Here is a 21,867-nt window from a genome sequence, read left to right as displayed (position 1 = left end):
AGGGCTCTGTCCAGCATCTCCTCTTAATCGTCACTCCTTGTTTCCTCTTCACCCTCTGATTCAATGCCTGCCCCACAGGCCTCACCATCTGACTCGCTCTCTTCTATGATCACTCCTTCCTCTTGTTCCACTGGGAGAAACATACACTGCGTCAAAAGGTTCCTATGAACCACTCTCTCCGCTCCCCCATCCTCTCGTCACACCACGTACACAGGCAAACCAGGTTGCTTCTTTACCACAACATATGGCTGTCTCTCCCATCGATCTCCCAGCTTCTGCATCCCCTCCACATGACAGACCTTGACTAAGACCCTATCCCCAGAACTAAAGTCTTCACTCTTGGCCTTTTTGTCATAATACTTTTTCTGCTGTCTTTTTGCCAGCAGAGAGGTCTGATTAGCCAGGGCATAGGCCTGCGACAGGGTGTCATGCAGGGCCTGGACATACTCGCTGTATTCACATGGCGGGGTTGTTGTGGTGGACCCGAAGATGAGGTCCACTGGGAGCCTGGGGTGTCTACCAAACATAAGGTAGTATGGGCTATATCCAGTGGAGTCATGTTGCGAGCAGTTATATGCATGTGTCATTGAATCTACATACTCATGCCACCGGGGCTTTAGATGCAGATCCAGTGTTCCCAGCATGTTCATTAGGGTACGGTTGAATCTTTCGGTGGTCCCGTTGCCCTGGGGGTGGTAGGGTGTGGTGTGGGTTTTAGTGGTCCCAATACACTTGCATAGCTCCTTCACTATTGCACTTTCAAAGTTACGGCCTTGATCTGTGTGTAATTTAGCAGGGAAACCGAAACGGCAGAAGAAATTCCTCCACAAGACCCTGACCACTGTGACTGCCTTTTGGTCCCTGGTGGGGTAGGCCTGTGCGTAACGAGAAAAGTGATCCGTAACAATGAGCACATTCTCCATACCACCCTTGGATTTCTCCAACTTTAAGAAGTCAACACAAACCAGTTCCATGGGGGCACTGGTATGGATAATGACAAGGGGAGCCCTGACATTGACCGTGGGAGTTTTCCTAAGACAGCATCTCTCACACTGTTCGCACCATTCTTGGCCAGTAAAATCTTTCCCTTATCATCTGTAGTGTCCTCTCAAATCCCAGATGCCCTGAGTCATTGTGAAGGGCTGTTTTGACAGTTTCACGCAGCCTCTCTGGTAGTATTAGTTGCTCCACCACCCCTTTATGGCAGTCTCTGATGCTACGGTACAGGATCCCTTTTTTACCACTAACCTCCTCCACTCCTTTAGGAGGCCCCCAGTGGTGCCCACTTTCATCCTCTCGCTGTGGCTTGGTTTGTGGTTCTTGCTCTTAAAGTGGAGGATGGGACCGATAACTGTGTCTTCCTTCTGTCCCACTCGAAGCTCCTGTGTGGTCATAGCAGGTAGAGCCTCCATCCCCACATCCACATACGCCTCACTGGCCTCCAGTGACTGACCACTTTCAGGCTCCTCTGTGACTGCTGCTATGTACTTTCCTGAGCCCTCCCCAGGCTCCTGGGTGGTATGTGCCTCCTCATGTCTCTGTTCACCCGCCCTCACCTGTTGCGGGCATGACTGCAGTCTCCGCAACTTCCTGATTGGACATACGTGAGAGGGCGTCAGCGTTAGAGTTGTCCTGTCCCCTCCGATACTGGATGTCAAAGTCACATATGGAGAGATGAGAAACCTATCGCTGACCTGTGGCGTCGAGCTTGGCTGAGGTCATTACATATTTCAGAGGGTTATTGTCGGTCAGAACAGAGAACTTGCGCCCGTAGAGGTGGTCATGGAACTTATCTGTCACGGCCCACTTGAGCGCGAGGAACTCAAGCTTGTGTGCTGGATACCTCATCTCAGGTGGGCTTAAGCCTCTGCTCGCATACGCAATGACCCTTTCCACTCCATCTTGTACCTGCGCTAGCACAGCACCAAGCCCCATTCCTGAGGCATCAGTCTGCAGCAGAAAGGGTTGACTGTAGTCTGGATAGCCAAGCACTGGTGCATTTATCAGCTTATCTTTTAAAGACTGAAAGGCCTCCTCACAGTCGGCAGTCCACAGAAATGGCAGGGCAGGTCAGGGCCTGGGCTTTTCTGGATCCCTCTTTTCTTCTTTCTAGGGTCACCGGAGGTAAGGCGGTATAATGGAGCAGCCAGGTTAGAGTATCCCTTAACATACCTCCTATAGTACCCCGCAAACCCCAAAAACCGGAGCACTTCCATACGATTAGTAGGCCTCACCCATTCCTTGACCTTACTGATCTTCTCTGGGTCTGTCTTGATGCCCTCTGCTGACACCCAGTGACCCAAGTACTGCACTTCCTTCCTTACAAGCTGGCACTTGGAGGGTTTCAATTTTAAACCATGCTCCCTAAGTGTATCAAACGCCAGCTGGAGCCTCTCTAGCTTACCCCAAAGCCTCTAGAGCTTCCTCTATCCTTGGCAGAGGGAATGCGTCTCGGGTGCTGCAGGCGTTGAGCTTCCGGTAGTCGATACATAATTGAAGTGATCCATCCTTCTTGATCACCACCACCACAGGGGATGCATACGGACTTTTACTGGGGCGAACGAGTCCTGCTGTCTCCTTGTCCATCAATAACCGCCTCACATCTTGCCACTGGGAGGGGGGTATTTTGCGGTACGGCAGTCGGAAAGGCCTCGGGTCAACCAGTGGAATCTCATGCTGTACAGTTGTGGTGTGACCATAGTCCATGGGATGCTGGGAGAACACATCTGCGTTTTTGTCCAGCAGATCCTTGAGTAGAGCACGTTGGTCCTCACTTTCAACCGCTGCTTCACTTAGATCAACCCTGCAGCTAGCCACCACTTGGTCCAGACTTAGACATGCCCCTCTGTTCCCAGCTTCGCCATGCTTTTTATCTGGGAACTCCACCACCTTGTCCACAAGGACTGCGCTGGCCAGATTTGTGTGTCTTTTGATTGTAATGACTCGCTGGGAAAGATTCATCACTCTAACTGGAGCACAACCTCTTTTCACATTTGCAAGCACTTTGGCCACCAGGATGTCCTGGGGGAGCGGCAGGGATTGATGGCCTTCTATCAGGGCTGTATAAATCTTCCTTTGGGGACCAGTTTTAATACTACACATTAAATCCATCTCTTTTCCACCAGGGATGTTTATTGTACGGCCAGTGTAAACAGCAGGGCCTACAACGTCATGCATTTCACTTTGCTCGGCGCTTCCCACCCACAGTAAGGCTGTGTACCACTCTGGATGCCCTTTGCTGGTTGGACAGATAATGGGGAGGAAAGGGGAGAAGAGGTAATTCTCGACTCTAGTTGTGACAGCTTAGCCATTTGTTCTTCCTGTATGAGAGCTAACTTCTTAACCATTTCTGTCAGCTCTGATACTTCAGATGTGTGTTTTGGCCTATCTATCTTGGTGTTTCCACCCCCTCCTGATGCTACATGCACCTGAGCATATGTTTTCTTTGCTGCACTATGCATCTGAAACTTCTTAGTTTCTCTAGTTAGACTTCGGAGCTCTGCCTGCAGCTCTCGGAAACTGAAGAGCCTGGGTGCCATTGGTGCGATTCTGGTGTACACCTCCTCGTCGGAGAGGCCTCTCATGAACTGCCGTGTTAGTTTGCTATCTCGATCCAGGAAGGGCTTACCTCCTCTTTGCTTCTCCTCTACTGTTCTCAACTTTGCCTCCAGTGCTATAGCATAAGAACAGGCAGACTCCCCTGAATTCTGGCTCCGCTCGTAGAAGTCAGCCAGAGGATCTAGGGATCCTCGAGTGTCACTGTATTCGGGCCCGCAGTTCCTCAAGCGCTTTCTCAGGGGTCTGATCATGTGGAGGTAAGTTAAGGATGAGATTTCGGGCTTCACCCCCCAGGTATCGCACAACAGTGGAGAAGCGGAGGTGCATTGGGAGCTCTATTGCCTCCAAGAGATATTGCATGTCGCGAATCCAGTCTTCCACCAGTATCTTACAGTCTGGATTTCCTGTGAAGACTTGAACATTTTTCACCTGATGAGTTTGCATGAAACCTCCATAGGCTGTCATAGGAAGGCACTGGTTGGCGACTGCTCGAGCAGGAGGCATGAATTGTGTCACGTGTGGATGGGCATACTGGCTGGCAGATGCAGGCACAGGGGGGGCTGGAGAAGGGTGGTATGGAGAATGAGCGTCAACATGCATGTTGAGGTGGGAAGCTGGAATCAGTGTCCGTTGAGGAGATAACTCAGGAGGAGCATCAGTGGCAGCCTGGTCTAACGCTACCCGAGGGCTGTGTTGAGTTATGTTGGGAGCCCATGCATTTGCAGATGGGGCTAGTGGGGTGGCTCCACTATAGCCTGGAACTGGAGTTGTGAGAAATGTGGCCTCAGGGGAATGCACTTGAAAGGCCTGGTCAGCAGCTACGTGCTTAACCGTAGTATTCGTCACTGGTGGGATCGGAAGACTCTGCGCGGGCACAGATGGGGGATATGAATAACTTGGGTAAACCTGGGGGCCAAGCCTAATAGGCTGGGCTGGATGTGGCACAGCAACTGGGTAGGGTTGGAGCGACTGCTGCACAACTGGCCTCTCAACAATGACATGATGTAGGGAATCTTGCCAAGGCATAGCTCCTGAGGGCCCATGTCTACTGCGTTTGCGAACAGAGGCATCAATCGTCATATCTATCTGGCCACCTGGTCTTGCATCTGGGCTGTTGTCGAAACAAAGTGGCGGTACCTGCCCTGAGGCCCCAGGGCCTGTCAACCTTCGTGCATGGGCTGGCGTCACATACTGGTCAGCATAGGGCGCGTTCATAGGGGCTGGTGGGCCAATGGTGACATGCCCCACTGGCGTCGGGAGACTAGATGCACTGGTGGAGGAGCACTGTATGTCTTGTGGGGAGTTTGCATATGTCTGCGACATCTTAAAATCACAATGTGTTTACTATGTGCAAGCAGGTAATATAATGTAATGCAATGTAATTAGGTTCTAAGAGATGTTGAATCTATGTAAAATAATGCAAACCCATATAAATAAATTTGTTCTAAAGTAAGCTATATGTTTCAGTGAGGTGAGCACAATGAAAAACGTAACCAGCTTATCCAAGAAAGTTAACTGCTCCTCAACTAAAATTAAAAGTTTAAACTAAAGTCTCTCTGAGTATTAAGCAGATGCACAGTAACCCTTTTCAGTAAATAGTTTCCCAAATCTCAATAGAAAAAAACAAAACAACAAAAAAACTCACTTTTCAATAAAACTATCAAATAAGTTTTACATCACAGCAAATATTTAAAACAGTTAAATAACAGTTAAGTTACCCAGCAGACTGTAAAGGATATAGCTGTGATGGCAGATATGTAACCCCAAAATCACCAGTCCTGTTAAGAATTTCAGTTTGTTAATATAGTTCAGTATTCAAACCACTGGCTGACAGTGGTTTGGTGACAATCCGGGTCACGGAACCAAAGATGTAACCCTCTTTCTCTCTCTCCACACGCTCACTGGACTCTAGCACCTCCGTTGCTCTGCGTTGTGTTATATGTTCGTGGGTGGTGGTAGAAAGCGGAGACTCAGACACAGAGTGGTTCAGGATTGTGGCTTGACCGTTTATTCCACAGCACGGCATCTATAGCGTTGACAACACAAACTGAGGAAAAGATGAGGCAGCTACGGTACATGACGAGGCCCAAACAACGCTAAAGGCACTTGAATCTATTTTAATTCAATAGCGTTATGGGGACACCTTGTGGACAACCCAGATATATATACCGCCTTACATCTAATTTCATTCCATTTTTAAATGCACACAAATTATATTTTAACACTGACTGCATTATTTTGCATAAAATATAACAAAATATTCTATGGTGCATGCATTACAATAGAAAAATACTTCTTCACTTTGCATTTAACATAAAATTTATATAGGTTATCTCATGTAGATGCAACCAAATGTCTCAAATGAATGATAATTAAAAAAAATATTAAGCTTTTACAAAATATTTAAATTCTGCAGATATTAGAATTTACAATAGTTTTACATTACAATAAGAATGTAATTGTTAGTACTGTTTTACACTGGTTTTGTCATGTTGTAGTTCTATGTAGCATTACTGTATGGATTGTAACAGTAATTTGGAGAGACAGCAAAAGCATCAACTAATCAGGGGTTCCCAAACTTTTCAGCCCATGACCCCCAAAATAACAGTCCCCGTACCTCAGGACCCCCACTTTCCTCAGAGGTGGTTAAAGTATACAAATATTTTGCACAAGGGCACACATGCACCCTATAGCATAATGACAACACAAAGGAACACATCAGTCTAAGAAAAATGATAAGAACAGTTATATTATTTTATAATAATTTACTCATTACTTAAATTTCAACAGTAATCTTGCCTAATTAGTTGGGCAGGCAACATACTGGAGTACAACTCCACATTGGAGTTTTATTATTTGATTTATTATTTTAAATTATTTGATTTCCAAAAATTATCTTGCGACCCCTCTTACTAAGAAATTACTTTTAGGGGTATGCTAAATGAGTATTATAAATAGGCTAATAGTGATGTGCTATAATTTTATGACAAATGCAAAGATATGCAACAACCTTAGGTAAATAAAATTGTTAAAATTAGCTTTCAAAAGCTTGCTGTGACAGTATATGGCACAGTGATGGTAATACTATGGTACTATACCTTGGTACAGATTGATTGCTTAATTCCAGTAGCATAAAAAATAAATAAATAAAACAATTTTTTTTTTGCTTTTTGTAGGCCTGTAAATTAATGAACTAATAAATTAACTTAATTAAATTTTATTGATATAAATAAACACATATTTTAATAATGATCTCTTGAATTTCAGCAGGGAAGTGAATGCTGCTGCAGTGCACATGAAAGTGTGAGGTTCACAGCCAGAGTTAATCATAAACTCACAATCAACACCTAAGTTGATAAAGAAAGTTCATAGTGAGCACTGTGAGAGCTAACCCAGATCCGTTTTGGAACAGCGTTTATATTTACAGTAGATTTAGGAATAACCATTGGATCAATCACTAGCATAAGGCCTTTGTCTGATGTTTTCATTGCATGCTGTGCTGCTTTTGGAGCCACGATTGGAACTTCTTAAATTCATCATCGGAGCCCCAAAAACTAAACGTCAGAGAATTATTGCTATTATTTCTCTTTTGTGCAGTGTGTCTTGAACTCAATGCACTGTTTGCTCAATGCAAACTCAACTTAGTGTTGATTGCATGTGGTTTTGTGTTTACTGCATCAGTTGTTCTGATTTTAGAGATGTTGTTGAGTTTGCTTAAAGTATGTCTGGAATACTTCCTAACTTCTTTCTGGTTCCATCCAGCATCACTATTGTGTTCTTTAATGCTGATAATACAGTTCAGAAAACCCCTGAAGAGGATAAAATAAAACAAAACGTCACAACTGAGCAACTCACTAATCTCCTGGATGCCATTCTCTTTTTAAGTCAAGTTGATAAATCAAGTTTATACCAAATAGTGTCAAAACAGGGGTGTGTGTTAACTAAGACAAACTAAATAGGCATAGTGACTAGAATTTTAGTAAATGCTCTTTTATACTATTTTGCCATTTAATATATTTTAAAACTAGTAACATTTATACATTTGGCAAATGTTTTATCCAATGCAATTTCTTTTTTATCAGTTCTTCCTACTGTTTATAGTGACCACACTAATTTACAGTTTTCATTTTCCCTTTTATGCCGGGGTCACGCTGCACAATTTTTAAAGTCATTGGGTCACTGTTCTTCTCACACTACACGAGTGACGGGGGTGCCATTATTTGCTGTTGTGTGCACATTACACAAAAGATCAGTATCAGGGGATGTCATAAGTTACACAAAGATCAGTGACAGGGGACGTCACACATTACACAACTTTTCAATAGGAAGAATCTTTGACAACTCTGTCTGGTCAGCAAAATATGTTTAACACAACACATGTGAGAAGGAATGCTGGAAATAAATATGGAAGCAGACATGGCCAAACGTTTTTAAATGTAATGGATTGGATTTGAACATATCAACACGCCCTGTTTGTCCACAATTTTGAATGTGTCTCTTTTGTATAGAGACACACATTCTGGCAGTATAAAAATATATTGTCTGATGTTTGCATACATGCATATCAGTGTACCATTCCTACATCCTTCATGAGTACACATTATTTCTGATGACTGTATACATATATACCAACGTACCATTGTTTCACATATGCAAAGATTTACAGCTAATTTACAGCTACAGCTAATTTACATGCGCAGTAATTACAGCTATTTAATTGGCTGCTGTGCTGTTGCATTAAGGCAGACAAACAGTGTGTGCTGATACGGTCACATTCCATGCGTTCTGCTTAAAGACTTTTGGCCCCGTCGGCCTTCCATAATTAACATAAGCTCACACGTGACACAGGACTTTTGGGGCAAAACTGGATTTTCCTGAAAAAAAAAAAACAGTTAAAAATCACTTTCTATTTAAGTTTCTCATTATGATGTTTCCTACTTTCACTATTTACACCAAAGTAAATGTAAAAAAAAATGCAAAAACAAAAGGTTATTACACTTTAAACAATGATTAATTACATTACTTCTTTTAACCATTTAAAAAAACGTCCACATACATAATGTTTTAGTATTATCCCCACCTTTCTGCCATAATACCATAATTTGAGTTTATGTCATTACAATTAATCTTTTCTAAATGTTGGTAATTTGTGGATTTAAACCGGATTGTTTCTACACACTGTTTCTCCTGTTTTACATGTCAGGGATGTTGAGAATCTCAGCGCTGTTTCATCTGGTTTTAAGTTAGCATGAATCAGTAGTTTGTGGGTTTCTATTGGAGAACTTGTCTCGGTTGCTTCACTCTGGATCTCACCGCTCTGTTTATAACGGTCACGTGATGGACAGCGGTCAGTATTTACTCTGAGCTCGCGCTGCGCTTTCTTCCGGTTTCGTTGTGCGGTTTCGTTCCGCATTTGTCGTTTAAATGCTTCTCATACACAACACAGAAGGCACCTGTTCGATCGCTAACACACTTAAGTCTCACTAGAACAAAGGAAATAAAACTTGCAAAATGCGACCTACTAGTAACAGTCTGGTTTGATATCTTCTCTGACATCGAATGCAGACTTGTGGAGCATAGTTGTTTTACCAAAACAAAAGAAAGGACAGAGTTACGTTTTATAAACTAACTGTTTGTAAGTAAAACCTTATTTATATTCTTAGTTTTGTTGATAGGCTAACTTGAGTAACAGTCTACATTTATTTGGCTTTAGGTTTTACAATGAAATTGACCAACACAAAACCCGTCTCGCTCTTCACACTGATACTGCTATTTCACACTGTCCAAGCAGAAGGTAATGCACCTGCTCATTAATATCAGTATTTTGAATGGCTTGTTTTTAAAGAAAACCTTTAATAATTTTTTGCATCTTTGCATGATGGTTTAAACATTATTTTAGCTTCTCATGATGATATTGATGAAGTGAGGATCCTGGTTGTGGGAATCAGAGGTCAGTCCAGATTCAGTGCTGCAGATCTTCTGTCAGGAAGGAAAGATGGAGGACAGGAGGACAGAGAGATTGTAAAGACTCCAGTAATTACAGACGGGGCTCGTAGAATGATGCTGGTCACTGGACCAAACCTCTGTGAGGAGGACGCAGCGAGACAGACCTTCACAACAGCGCTTTTTCTCTCGTCTCCTGGACCTCACGCCGTTTTAATGCTCCTGAATCTGGAAGATCAACAATCACAACAGTGTGATATTGAGAAACGAGCCCAGGAGCTGCTGGGAGCAGAAGTCCTGCAGTACTGCATTGTTCTTCTGCTCCAAAACCACCAGCAATCTTTGACAGGAGCGTTCAGAGGGATTGCTGGAGAAATGATCAACGCATGTGGAGGAAGATTTCACATCATAAGAGATTCTGAACCAAAACCTGCTCAAAGAGCAGCTCTCATAGCGGAAATAGACAAGTTAGTTCAGCTCAATGATCACAGATTTCACTCAGTATTGAGACAACAGTTAGAAGCTGAAGAAACCGTTCAAGATGTGCATGAAGAAAATCAAATGCTTTCTGAAAATCATGACAATTCAGCAGAAACTGCACGATGGATTTTACTAATTTTACTGAACACTGCCTTCATTTTCACTAAAATAACACGTGAACAATTTCATTTCGCGGAAATGCTATTTGTGCTTGTTAGTTTCATGGTCACTATAAGAAATATCCTCAATCCAGATGTTGCCGTTCCTTTAAATTTGATCCTATCCTCTACTTTCACTGTAGCCGCTGCATATCATGACTTTGCAAATTCACAACGTGGACAACAAATCATAATGTTTTTAGTCATGATCTTTACATTTCCCAGTATAGTGTTCATAGCAGGTCTAGGGCTGACTGTAGGAACAGCTGTCAGTGTACGGACGTGGTCAGATGTGCTCATAGCGTGCCATGCTGCTCCCGGAGTCACATTCGGGGCTCATTTATACACTATTTACTCCATTATACCAGGTCAAATGCAGGCTCGGACAACTCTGGTGTTTGCATTCAAGTTATTCCTGTTTTGTTTTGTTGGAGTGATGCTCTCAATGGGGTTTGTGACTGTGTTTTCTCTGTTTGGTGTGGAGAGAACAATATTTCTGCTAATATTAGGATTTGCAAAAGCGTTTTTCCATTTAAAGAGTGATGCGGTGAAATTTGTAGTTTTTTTCCTGATTTTTCCATGCTGTTGTGTATTTATTAGTTCTTTAATTTCATTTTTATGCCGTATATTATGTCATTATATTTTCACAGTAATTTGAGGCTGATAATAGTGACTAAATCAAAAGACCCTAACAGATTTTGGATTGTAAGTTAATGCTGATTTTTGATTTTAATCAAATGTAAAAAAAAAAAAAAAAGGAACAACACTATTTTATTTTATCATTTATTATTTATTTCAAACACATATTGATGTTTCTTCAACGATGGGTAATTTTGGCCCTTTCGATGGGTAATTTTTGGCCCATTTTGCCATTTTGTGCTTTCAGGAAATTATCTCTCTTACAAGACTATTTTATTTAATTTGTATACTAACAAGTGTTTAGCATCGGGCGAGATATCAGGAACAACATTTATTGCACATTTTTAATGATGTATTAAGTTTATCAGTGTTATGTGGTGAATGTTTTTTTTTTTTTTTTTTACTGAAATATAATTATTTTCATATTTTGAATTTTATGTAGGCAAATACACAAAATGAAAAAATATTTTGAAACCTTATACATAATTTTGTATAAATAAAACACACATTTCTGAATTCTGCTGTTATGCATTCATTATATGCATTAAAATTATATATATTTTTATAATTTTTAATAGTCACTCTTTGTTTAGATCTCATTTACTTGCTAAACCAAATGTCTCAAACAAACTCCCGACTTACTGTAATGAGGAATGACTATTCATCAATTACCATTTGAATTTAAATTCTTGAAGATTTTACCTAGAACATCTGCTGTCATCTATTAAAGCATCCATGGACAAATGAACAAAGACAATCATTGTAAGAGTCTTCAATCGCTCATATAAAGATGTCTGTTAAATGTGCACTTATTTGCTCTGCAGACGAACCAATGCAGTTTTACTGGAAATAACTCAAATAATGCTGATGTTGTGATTTTAACCAGCAGTGCGGATCAGATGTTCTCAAATGGAAATTAAACTGTACAAATAAAACTGACAGTATGAAACATGCAAATAGTACTTAAATATAATTTGTTCATCAGTGTCATATCAAAACTCACAAATTCTCCTCCACCAACAAGACTATTAAGAGCTGATCAAAACAATGCTGTGCATTCAGTGTCTTTAAAGAATAAACCTGGATTCATTTTACTGCTGCCAGCTTTAAATGAAAATTTGAATTATGTTCTACAAAACCATTCATGTCTAATACCTTAAGCATTTCTCATTTATCAACTATGTTTTCACTGTCAGTCAAGCATCTGTTATAGTTTCTGATGGTCTTTACATAAGTTAATTTCTGAACTAAATGCCTTCTGGGGTTTTGTTATCTTTGTAAATTTTTTGTTTTCTTTCTTTTTCAAACATATGCTCATGTTTCATTTATTCGCTGGATTTTCTGCATGCTCACATGTATGCAACGCAGCTGGGTGTGATGATACTTATTCCTTACGTAAAGATGCTTTACATTTAAGACTTAAAGGAGAAGCAGCTCCTAAATTGTGTTTTTAGGAGCTCAGATTCTGGGCGGGTTTTGTTTGTTTTTTGTCAAGTCGAAAATAACTCAGGGACTCACTTCAGCCAATGTCATTCAGTGTCATTCACAGATGTGCTCTTATCGTGTTACGTGGCTTTTTTATTTTGCACCAAAATTATTAGACATGCATTTTCAATGTCTATACTTGGGTCGTTTCTGTTTTGTATCATTGGGGCCACACTTTCAGTGGGGTTTATAAGTGTGTTTGGTGGGATGATGACAATAATTCTGCTAATATTAGGATTGACAATAACAAATTTTCATTTAAAGAATGAGATGCTAAAGTCTATATTCTGGTTAACTGTTCTTATAATGCTTTTTTCATGTGCTTGTGTGCTCAGTGGTTCAGTAATTCTTACTATTTTAGGGTTGATAGTGAATTTTCTCAAAGTAAAAATTGAAAACCTGCTCGGTTCTTACCTGTTTTAGGTAGCATTATATTTTGGTTTGTTAATAGTAATTTGTCAAGGGCAGACTACATTCATTATTCTAGTTTAAGTCACAAACAGCATATAAAACACTAATGACTCATTATTATGTATAAATTTTACTTATAATTGTTGGTAAGATCCTCTAGCTCTGGATGAAAATATGTTAAATGTCCACTTACCTCCTCTGCAGGACTTTAGACAAACCAATGCAGCTTTCACATCATGTTGTTGTGATTTAACTTCATCTGGAGATTTGACTGTAAATAAAAAATACAACTTACTGTATGAAACTTACAAATGTTAATAAGTAATACATGGCTATTTCAACTACAGAAATACTCATTAAAACATTGATGTGTATTAAGTAGGATATTTTATATATAGTATATACATATTGGCAACTACTATATATATTACACGTCAGATTATTAATATACATAAAATATAAATAAGCTTTATAGTATATAAACTTTTGGTAACATTAAAATTGCAAGGGTTTTAAGCTTGTTGTGGAGAAATAAAACCACTACCCAGACAGCAAGCAGTTTCGGCCCACATCTGGCCCACATCTGGGCCGAAACTGCTTGCTGTCTGGGTATTCACTTGATTATCTGTATTTTCTTTCAAGCAGTCCTCTAGTATTTCTTCTTTATGATTAATTGTGTTTAAATTCTTCATATCTTTTGGCAGAGAACAGAAATATGTTGAATCTTCTCTTTAAATATCACTTCAAATTACAACCCCAATTCCAAAAAAAAAAAAAAAAAAAAAAAGAAAGAAAAAATTGGGACGTTGTGTAAAATGTAAATAAAAAGAGAATGCAATGACTTGCAAATCTCATAACCCCACATGTTATTCACAACAGCACATAGAGAGCATATCAAATGTTTAAACTGAGGAAATATACCAGTGTGTGCATGAAAGTGTGAGGTTCACAGCCAGAGTTAATCATCTGAGGGTGCAAAAAAATCTAAATATTGAGAAAATGTAAAGTTGTTAAAGTTCTTAGCAATGCATATTACTAATAAAACAATAGGTTTTGATATATTTACAGTAGGAAATTTACAAAATATATTCATGGAGCTTGATCTTAAATATCTTAATATTAATATGATACTTAATATCTTAATGATTTTTGTAATTAAAGAAAAATCTATAATTATGACCCATACAATGATTTTTCTGTCTATTGACAGAAAAAATACCCCAGAGATAATACTGCTCCAAAATTAGAAAGTTAATGCATTTTTAGTGAAAGTAACAGCGTTCAGTACAATGAAGAAAATATTTCTGTATATTACAGACAATATCAGATTCTACATTTCTTAATTTACGATTTCTCTTAGAATGTAATTGTTGTGTTTTATTCAGTGACCAGACTCAAAGAAAATCTGTGATCATTGAGTCAAACTAACTTGTCTATTTCTGCTATAAGAGCTGTTCTTTGAGCATGTTTTGGTTCAGAGTCTCTTATGATGTGAAATCTTCCTCCACATGCGTTGATCATTTCTTCAGCAATCTTTCTAGATATAGAACTTGTTTCACAATAGCACACAGATTCTTGATTCTTGTTTCAGAACCATTAAAGTGGTGTTTTATTTTGTTTTATCCTCACGCAGAGGCTTTATGGACTGTATAATCAGCACTAATAAAGCCAATAGTAACACTGGATAAAACAAGAAAGAACTGAGGAAGTATTATATACCTTAAGCAAACTCAACAACATCTCTAAAATCAGAACAAGTGAAGCTATAAACACAGAAGCAGATGAAAAAAAATCACTACAGGAAGAAGTAACTCAATTACATTTTTCTTTATCTTGGGATCAGATTGGAACACAGCAATTGTGATCCCAATTATCATAAGAATTATTGTGAGCATCACTCCAAACAGAGCAGTAAGCACAATTTCACACAACACAGAGAGTTCAGCACCTACTGCACAAAACCGGAATAGCAGGAGTTATCCTTGGACATTCAGTTTTAGAACTCAAATGATAAATGTGTGATTTGACGAGTTCCAATTGTGACTCCGAAAGCAGCACAGCATGCTATAAAAACCAGAAAAAGTCTTTAAGCTAGCGTTTGATCCAAGGGTAATTCCTAAACCTATAGCAAATAAAAACTCTGCTGGAATTATTCCATTGGTCCCATTGTTACTTGACTTGTTCATTGTGAAATACTTTAGAAATGCAGCCACAACTGTGGAGCACAGAGGCAAATGTAGTGCAAAAGCAACATGTGGACTCAAAGCGTTTCTTAAAGATGCCATAAATGCCACAAGGCCAGCTAAAGATGCCACACAAATCAATATTTTGTCTGTCTGTTCAATAGCCAGATCAACCACAATCAGTGTAATGAGCAAACTCCATCCGACCACCCTAAAGTGTCATGTATTGCAGATAAGACCTGATTTTCTTCAAGTTTGCCATATATTTCACTTAGTTTTTTTAAAAAGCTTTCTAACTGTAACTTGTGTCAATACTGAGTGAAATCTGTGATCATTGAGCCAAACTAACTTGTCTATTTCTGCTATGAGAGTTGCTCTTTGAGCAGGTTTTGGTTCAGAGTCTCTTATGATGTGAAATCTTCCTCCACATGCGTTGATCATTTCTCCAGCAATCCCTCTGAACGCTCCTGTCCAAGGTTGCTGGTGGTTTTGGAGCAGAAGAACAATGCAGTACTGCAGGACTTCTGCTCCCAGCAGCTCCTGGGCTCGTTTCTCAATATCACACTGTTGTGATTGTTGATCTTCCAGATTCAGGAGCATTAAAACGGCGTGAGGTCCAGGAGACGAGAGAAACAGCGCTGTTGTGAAGGTCTGTCTCGCTGCGTCCTCCTCACAGATATTTATGATTGTGATATTGTGATTTTGAATGTGCTGAGACACATCTTTACTCTGTTTAGCACTGACCTGGTGAGCAATTCCAGCTGCAGTGTTGAACCGATTCCCCATTGAGAGTCTCCACATCATCCTGTCCTCTTATTCATTTGTCTTACTTGGACGACCGGCCTTTTTGGGGGACTTGAATGAATTAGAGTCATTGTAAACCTGCAATATTTGAGAAAGCACAGATTTCTAAAGACGGAGTTCTTTTGCAGTGGCTGAAAAGGTCATTCCTTTGGCTTTTGTCTGGAAAACCTCCTGTTGCAGGATTTTAGTCACTTTAGAGCGGCCCGTCATTTTGCAATCTCAGTGAAAATCGAAGGAATGCATCCAGTTAAACAGGGTTTGCACCAATAAAAATAGGGTTAAATAGGGTTAACCCCAATAACTTGAAGGTATCTGTAAGTGTTCTCAAATTTTAAGTTATTTTTCAAATGTCTATATATATATATATATATATATTTTATACTGTGCTTCTGAATGCAATTAATTATTGAAATATGCTTTAAAAACCTTGATAACTTCAAACAGGACTGAGCAGTGTCCTTGAAATGTATGATATTAGTTATAATAAAAGTTTGTTCTCTAATTTTGATCTCCACTGTATATATATTCTTTTTGATGATAATGAAGACTGTATGTGCAGGTTAAACACCAGGGTTTATGCCAGTGGTTCCCAAATGTAATGTTATGTGGAAAGTTTTATGAGAGGCTAGGCAGTAGATAAAAAGAGTCTCAGTTTCTTATAGCCTTTTTTAAAATGTATGTGTTCTGAAATGGCTTAAAAGTTGTATTTTTAAATCAGGAGAACAATTCTTGTCTCAAAAACTTGTAAAAATTAAGTCACAATGTAAATAGTTTTTAACCTGCGGTCTGTCCCAAAAAGCAAGTTTCAGAATTGACAAAAGCATAAAAATCACTAGGTTTGGTCTCAAAATTATTGCTTTAATTTTCTTTTTCAGCTGATTGTTGATAAAGTTGACTAAGCTTATGATTAGCACTATAGTCTGCGAACATATAAGTGTGATGTTGACAACAGACAGCCACTCACATAAAACATGAAGTGAGTTGGCAAGATTCACTTCCCTGCTGCAGGACAACAGATCATTATGAATATATGAATGATTTAAACAGATAAAGAGGAAACACTGTTGCAGTGAAAGCGCAATAGGACTGCTGAAAGAAAGTTTTTTTTTTTGCTTGATTCACCCTCTTGTGGCCCCAGGAGAGAAACCAAAAGCGTTTGTTCTCCCCAACTGAAATTATGCATTTTAAATTTGAATATAATTTGAATTATGTCACAAATTAACTGTTTACCCTATTTGTGATTACACTTTAACATTAACGCATTACAATTCCTGTATCTTGAAACTACTGCAGTTTCTTAACCCATTTAATCTTAAATTTTTCCCAGACATGAAAATATCCAAATGATGTGTCATTAGTAACCCTTTGAAATAATCAATAATTATTGTTTGAAATTATTTTGGAAAAGTATGTGAAAAAAATGTGTTTTAAGTTCGGTCACAATTGTGACCGGTGGGATAATGTGTGTACTGAAATAACATATTTCTGCAGTCATAAAAAATGGTAAGATATCCATATAGCTATTTTAAACTGTTTGATCACATTCTAGGGTTACTATTATGCATAAAAAACTTATGCAACATTGATAGTTTTAAAAACTGAGATTTAAAAAAAAGTATATATATTTTTTCAAAATGTTTACTTTTTTGGTAAAATATAACTTTTTTATATTAATTCTTAGAGTATTACAACATTATTGTAAAATTTTTGTAACATTTGAATTTTTAATTTAGTGCAATATTTTGTCACTGAAACATTTTATTGTCATTTTCACTAGCAACTGCAATTAGATTTATATTGTATATTTAAGTTCTTTGATATCCCACTGGTCACTATTGTGACAATCAGCATGTTTACTCATTCTGTGACCACACTCAACAAAACTAAATATATGTGAATGCATATATTTACTGTATACTAGACATCCTAAGGATCACGTGTACCAAAAATCTTATGTTTAGACACTTTACTAACCTTTAGTTTTGGAGCATTGATGCAGCCATCATCTTCTCAAGGTGCAAACAGGAAGTAAACTGCTCTGGTCACGTGACAATTTGCACTAATCATGTGAAACTGCACATATTTAATTGAGACCCTTTATTTTTTCCATATTTGCAGGAAGTACAATAAAACATCAATCAGTAAGGTTTTTAGAGCTTTATAAATGAAAACCTTTTTTACGGTCACTAAACGGGTCAATGTAAAAAAGAATCACAAACTATTTACAGTTAACCATATTTGTCATTACACTGACAGGAACTTACCCAGAATTCCATTTCACCAAGCCCATTCAACTGATTGGAGAAGCTGCTGTATTCATCGATTCTGTGTCACGTGTCTTCCTGACCTCATGTTCAATGAAGAGAACAGCCAGTGAAAAAATCCTCCCCTGAGACATAGATTTTCTCAGATAGGTTTTAATCAGCTTTAGGGAAGAAAAGCTTTTCTCACCTGAAGCAACTGTTACAGAGTTAGCAGGATTCTTAGGGCTATGCTCAGATTAGGATACATGTCAAGGATATTTTCTTTATAAATGTGATCAAGCATCTCATGTGGTGATGTGTACAGTATGTGGGGAAAGCACTGATTGCAGCCTTTACTTCGGTCTTTAGATCTTCAGCATCAATCTCATGCATAGTATGCTCCAGTCTTTGGCAACACTCTTCTAGTTTGCATTCCTAATCAGTGATTTTCATATTGTCATGGAACTAAAGAAATCTACAGTATACAGTTTATAAAAGCTTTCCATGTTAGAGAACCTCTCCTGTTGTCATAACGTTCACCTTGGAGATTGAAAATGAGCCCAAATTCAGACCCAGAACAATAAAACCCACAGAAGAGGTGGGAGTTTAAAGGCGGAATCTTTATATTTCCAAACTGCAGGGAGATAAAGAGTAGATATAAGTCATGATCTGCAAGATTAACCACAATCTGATGTGATCCGACCACCTCAGAGAAAACCAGTGTTGGGCTGCTGCAAGAGCTTTAGAAGCACAGCAGCTGTGGTCAAAGAGTTCTCGTGTGTTCTGATTGGTGGATGATGATGATGAGTGGATAAAGACTAGAGCAATCAAATAGTGAGAGAGTGATCTGCTCAGCTGGTTATGTTTGTGGATGTTTCGACGTGGAAAGCAGTTCGGAATGGAAATATTGATATTTTATTTGTTGACTACATACATTTCCTACCTTAATTTCAGTAAATGTTATGAAATTGGAGAACTAAGCCAATAGTAGCAATGATGGTGTCATTTGATTTGGATAGGAACTTCAGATTGTGAATCATTTGAGTCAATTCGGGAGTTCAGAGCATGATTCATTTGAGTCAGTTTGGGAGTTCAAAGCGGGTTTGCAAATCATTTGATGGGAGTTCGGAGCGGGTTCGCGACTCATTTGAGTCAGTTCGGAAGTTGGGAGCGTGAATCATTTGAATCAGTTCGGGTGTTCGGAGCGGGTTCGTGCATCATTTGAGTTAGTTCGGGAGTTCGGAGCGTGAATCATTTGAGTCATTTTGGGAGTTCGGAGCTGGATGGCGAATCATTTGAGTCAGTTTGGAAGTTTGGAGCAAGTTCGCGAATCATTTGAGTCAGTTTGGGGATCGCGAATCATTTGAGTCAGTTCGGGAGTTGGGAGCATAGACATGTATAGAAAGGCTAGATAGCTTACCGGCGCTGAGAGCCAATGGGACCCGACGACGTCACACGGCGGCCATCTTAGGACAGGACCGCTCGTCCAGTTATAACATTAAAGTCTATTGTGCATGTAGTGCTGAAATAACTATATTTTGCTCAATTTTCAACCGATTTTCAAACGGCTTGGTGTGTCATAAACTTCAGGGATGCGGCTATTTAACTGCATACTTGTGAAAAATTATAGCCACGGAGTTTATTAAGAAAATAGTATATTAAGTAGACTAGACAGGTAAAGTACTAGGTATACCCATACACACACACAGTAATGATGTCAATATTTATAAGGTACATGAAACATGAAATAGTGCAATTTAGTTTATTACTAATATTTACATTATTAAATACATGTGTAAATTTATGTATAAGATAAATCTGTCTCAAGTTGCCATTCTGTAAAATAAAGAGAAAAGAGATGGGTCTTAGTTTTTTGTTTTTTTTACTTAGGTCCAAAGGCACACAATTAGAAAAAACTTACAAAAAAAAAATACAAAATATACCAAAAAAAAAAAACCCATTAAGACACAATTGGACACAAAACTCTTTCCATCAATACAATATAATCAATACAGCTCCCTCCCTCTCCTCCTCTGATTTTCCACAAGCGTAATCAGAAGTTCTGTAAACAAAAAACCAACAAAGTAATCCAAATGTAAAGATGTTTTTAAGAAACCAAACCACTTGGAAATCATGTGTAACTCAAAGCTATGTTGAAACGAAAGACTAACCCTGCCTCTCCCACCAATTTACAATTGCTTGGTGACTCACTTACGACCTCTTCACTGCTAGCCAGCAAATAAATACAACCACATCCACAAAATGACATTTAGACAAAAGATTAGGTTGTCAAGAAACGTTGTTGGTCTCAGGAAACCTGTTAATAATTGAAAATGTCGACTGTGGTATCACTTTAGAGTAGAGGGCAGCCATGAAACACACAGCTACGCTGCAATGTTAAGCGTTTCTCAAAACGTGAAGCAACAATTTAAACATCGGCATCAGCACAAATCATAGCCACGTTAATAAGGTTTGTAATAAACCAAACCGTTTGTAAATCCGTCAAGAATTCAGCAAGTTACGAGCATTTTAGTTGGCGTATGTCACTCACCTTCCGTCCACAGCAGCAGGGAGCAGCAGCGCAGTCTCCTGACCTAAGATGGCCGCCAAGTGACGACACAGCTGACTCCGCCTTGAGCCATCTAGCCTTTCTATACATGTCTATGGTTGGGAGCGTGAATAATTTGAATCAGTTCGGGAGTTCGGAGCGGGTTCGCGAATCATTTGAGTCTGTTCGGGAGCACGGAGCAGGATCGCGAATCATTTGTGACAGTTTGGGGATCGCGAATCATTTGAGTCAGTTCGGGAGTTCAGAGCGGAATCGCGAATCATTTGAGTCAGTTCGGGAGTTCGGAGCGGGCAAAGCGGTTTCGCGAATCATTAGTCGCCGGTCTCGAGTCCCACGTAGGAGATGGAAGGATATAAAACTGGAGCGACGACAGTGAAGGACGAGAGACCGGCGGTGGGCCGCAGGTGCCACTGATTTGCCCAATCATTGCCGGCCTCACTCCTTGTTCCCACGTCCCTCGGCCCTGCCCCACTCGCCACATACTGTAACGCATTACTTTTTAAATAAATTAACTCTGTTACCGTTACCATATGGTGCATTATCCGTTACTTTTTTAAAAATTAATTAATTTTGACTGAAGTGCAGCCTAACCTTTTTGCAGCAGCGACGCATTGTAGGATTGGTGGATTCCAACCACTGTAAACACGAAGACGCACTGTGCGCGTGTTTCCGTTTATTCAAGTATGTGCGGCAGTCATGGCGAGTCAAGGCAAGAGCAACACGAGTTTCTCAAAGTGGAAATATTCTCATTATTTCACTTAAGTTGAGCATAAAGACAAAAACCTTTTAGTCAAATGTAAGCTGTCTTTCTGGTTCGAATGTCCTATCCTAGCTCATGAATTTCCAATTCGTGTGCTCAGATTTTGTAAACCGTACCCTCGGTTTTTGAATCTGTACCCACAAATTCATAATCTGCGCCCTCACATTCGCAATCCGTTCCCATGGATTTGTAAACTGTAGCCTACTCACGCATTCATGCAGCAAGCTCCTACTTGTTAACATACAGTTTTAATGAATATTATTATGTGGAATGGGTCTACAGCAAAGTGTCTTAAGTGATTCACTGTATGTTTTTCTCATACAGGTGATGTCGGGTCTCAGTACTAATCACCTGCCTTTTTGGTGTGTGTATGTATGTGTGTGTGTGTGTTTGGATGGTTTGACAATTCACCGCGTCTGCCTGTTTGTGTTTTCCCCGCCTTCCTTGTTTCCCCGTTGTTAACCTTAATTGTTCGCCACCTGTTATCTATGTCCTTCTAATTTTTTCCCCTTTATTATTCCCTGTGTTTCTCTGTCTATTGTCAGACTGTTGTTACTCGTACCAATAGCTCCGATCTTCTAGCTGCTCTTTGTACTCACCTTGTCGTGTCTCATCCTCAGGCTCCAGTGTGTTT

General features: G+C 39.4%; 2 protein-coding genes across 2 annotated transcripts in view; both read left to right on the top strand.

Annotated features, from left to right (window-relative positions):
• Positions 1-8,736: 8,736 nt before the first annotated feature.
• LOC132124771 (GTPase IMAP family member 6-like) overlaps positions 8,737-21,867 on the top strand; it is a 53,383-nt gene continuing 40,252 nt past the window's right edge. Inside the window, exon 1 of the mRNA XM_059535923.1 lies at positions 8,737-9,137. Within this exon, the coding sequence (XP_059391906.1) occupies positions 9,118-9,137 (20 nt within the window). The 5' untranslated portion in view covers positions 8,737-9,117. The remainder of the gene's footprint in view (positions 9,138-21,867) is intronic.
• Positions 9,129-10,870, top strand: LOC132125210 (uncharacterized). The gene is made up of 2 exons (XM_059536493.1): positions 9,129-9,352; positions 9,458-10,870. The coding sequence occupies exons 1-2, from the start codon at positions 9,280-9,282 to the stop codon at positions 10,795-10,797; spliced, it is 1,413 nt and encodes a 470-aa protein (XP_059392476.1). The 5' UTR covers positions 9,129-9,279; the 3' UTR covers positions 10,798-10,870.

The sequence above is a fragment of the Carassius carassius genome, chromosome 43 (assembly GCF_963082965.1).
Source record: "Carassius carassius chromosome 43, fCarCar2.1, whole genome shotgun sequence".
NCBI classification, from domain to species: Eukaryota; Metazoa; Chordata; class Actinopteri; order Cypriniformes; family Cyprinidae; genus Carassius; species Carassius carassius.
This window is presented reverse-complemented; position numbering and strand designations above follow the sequence as displayed.

Coding starts and splice junctions, on each gene's coding strand:
- LOC132125210 (XM_059536493.1), top strand. CDS start 9,280: ATGAAATTGACCAACACAAAACCCGTCTCGCTCTTCACACTGATACTG. Junction 9,353..9,457: donor TCACACTGTCCAAGCAGAAG/GTAATGCACCTG, acceptor ACATTATTTTAG/CTTCTCATGATGATATTGAT.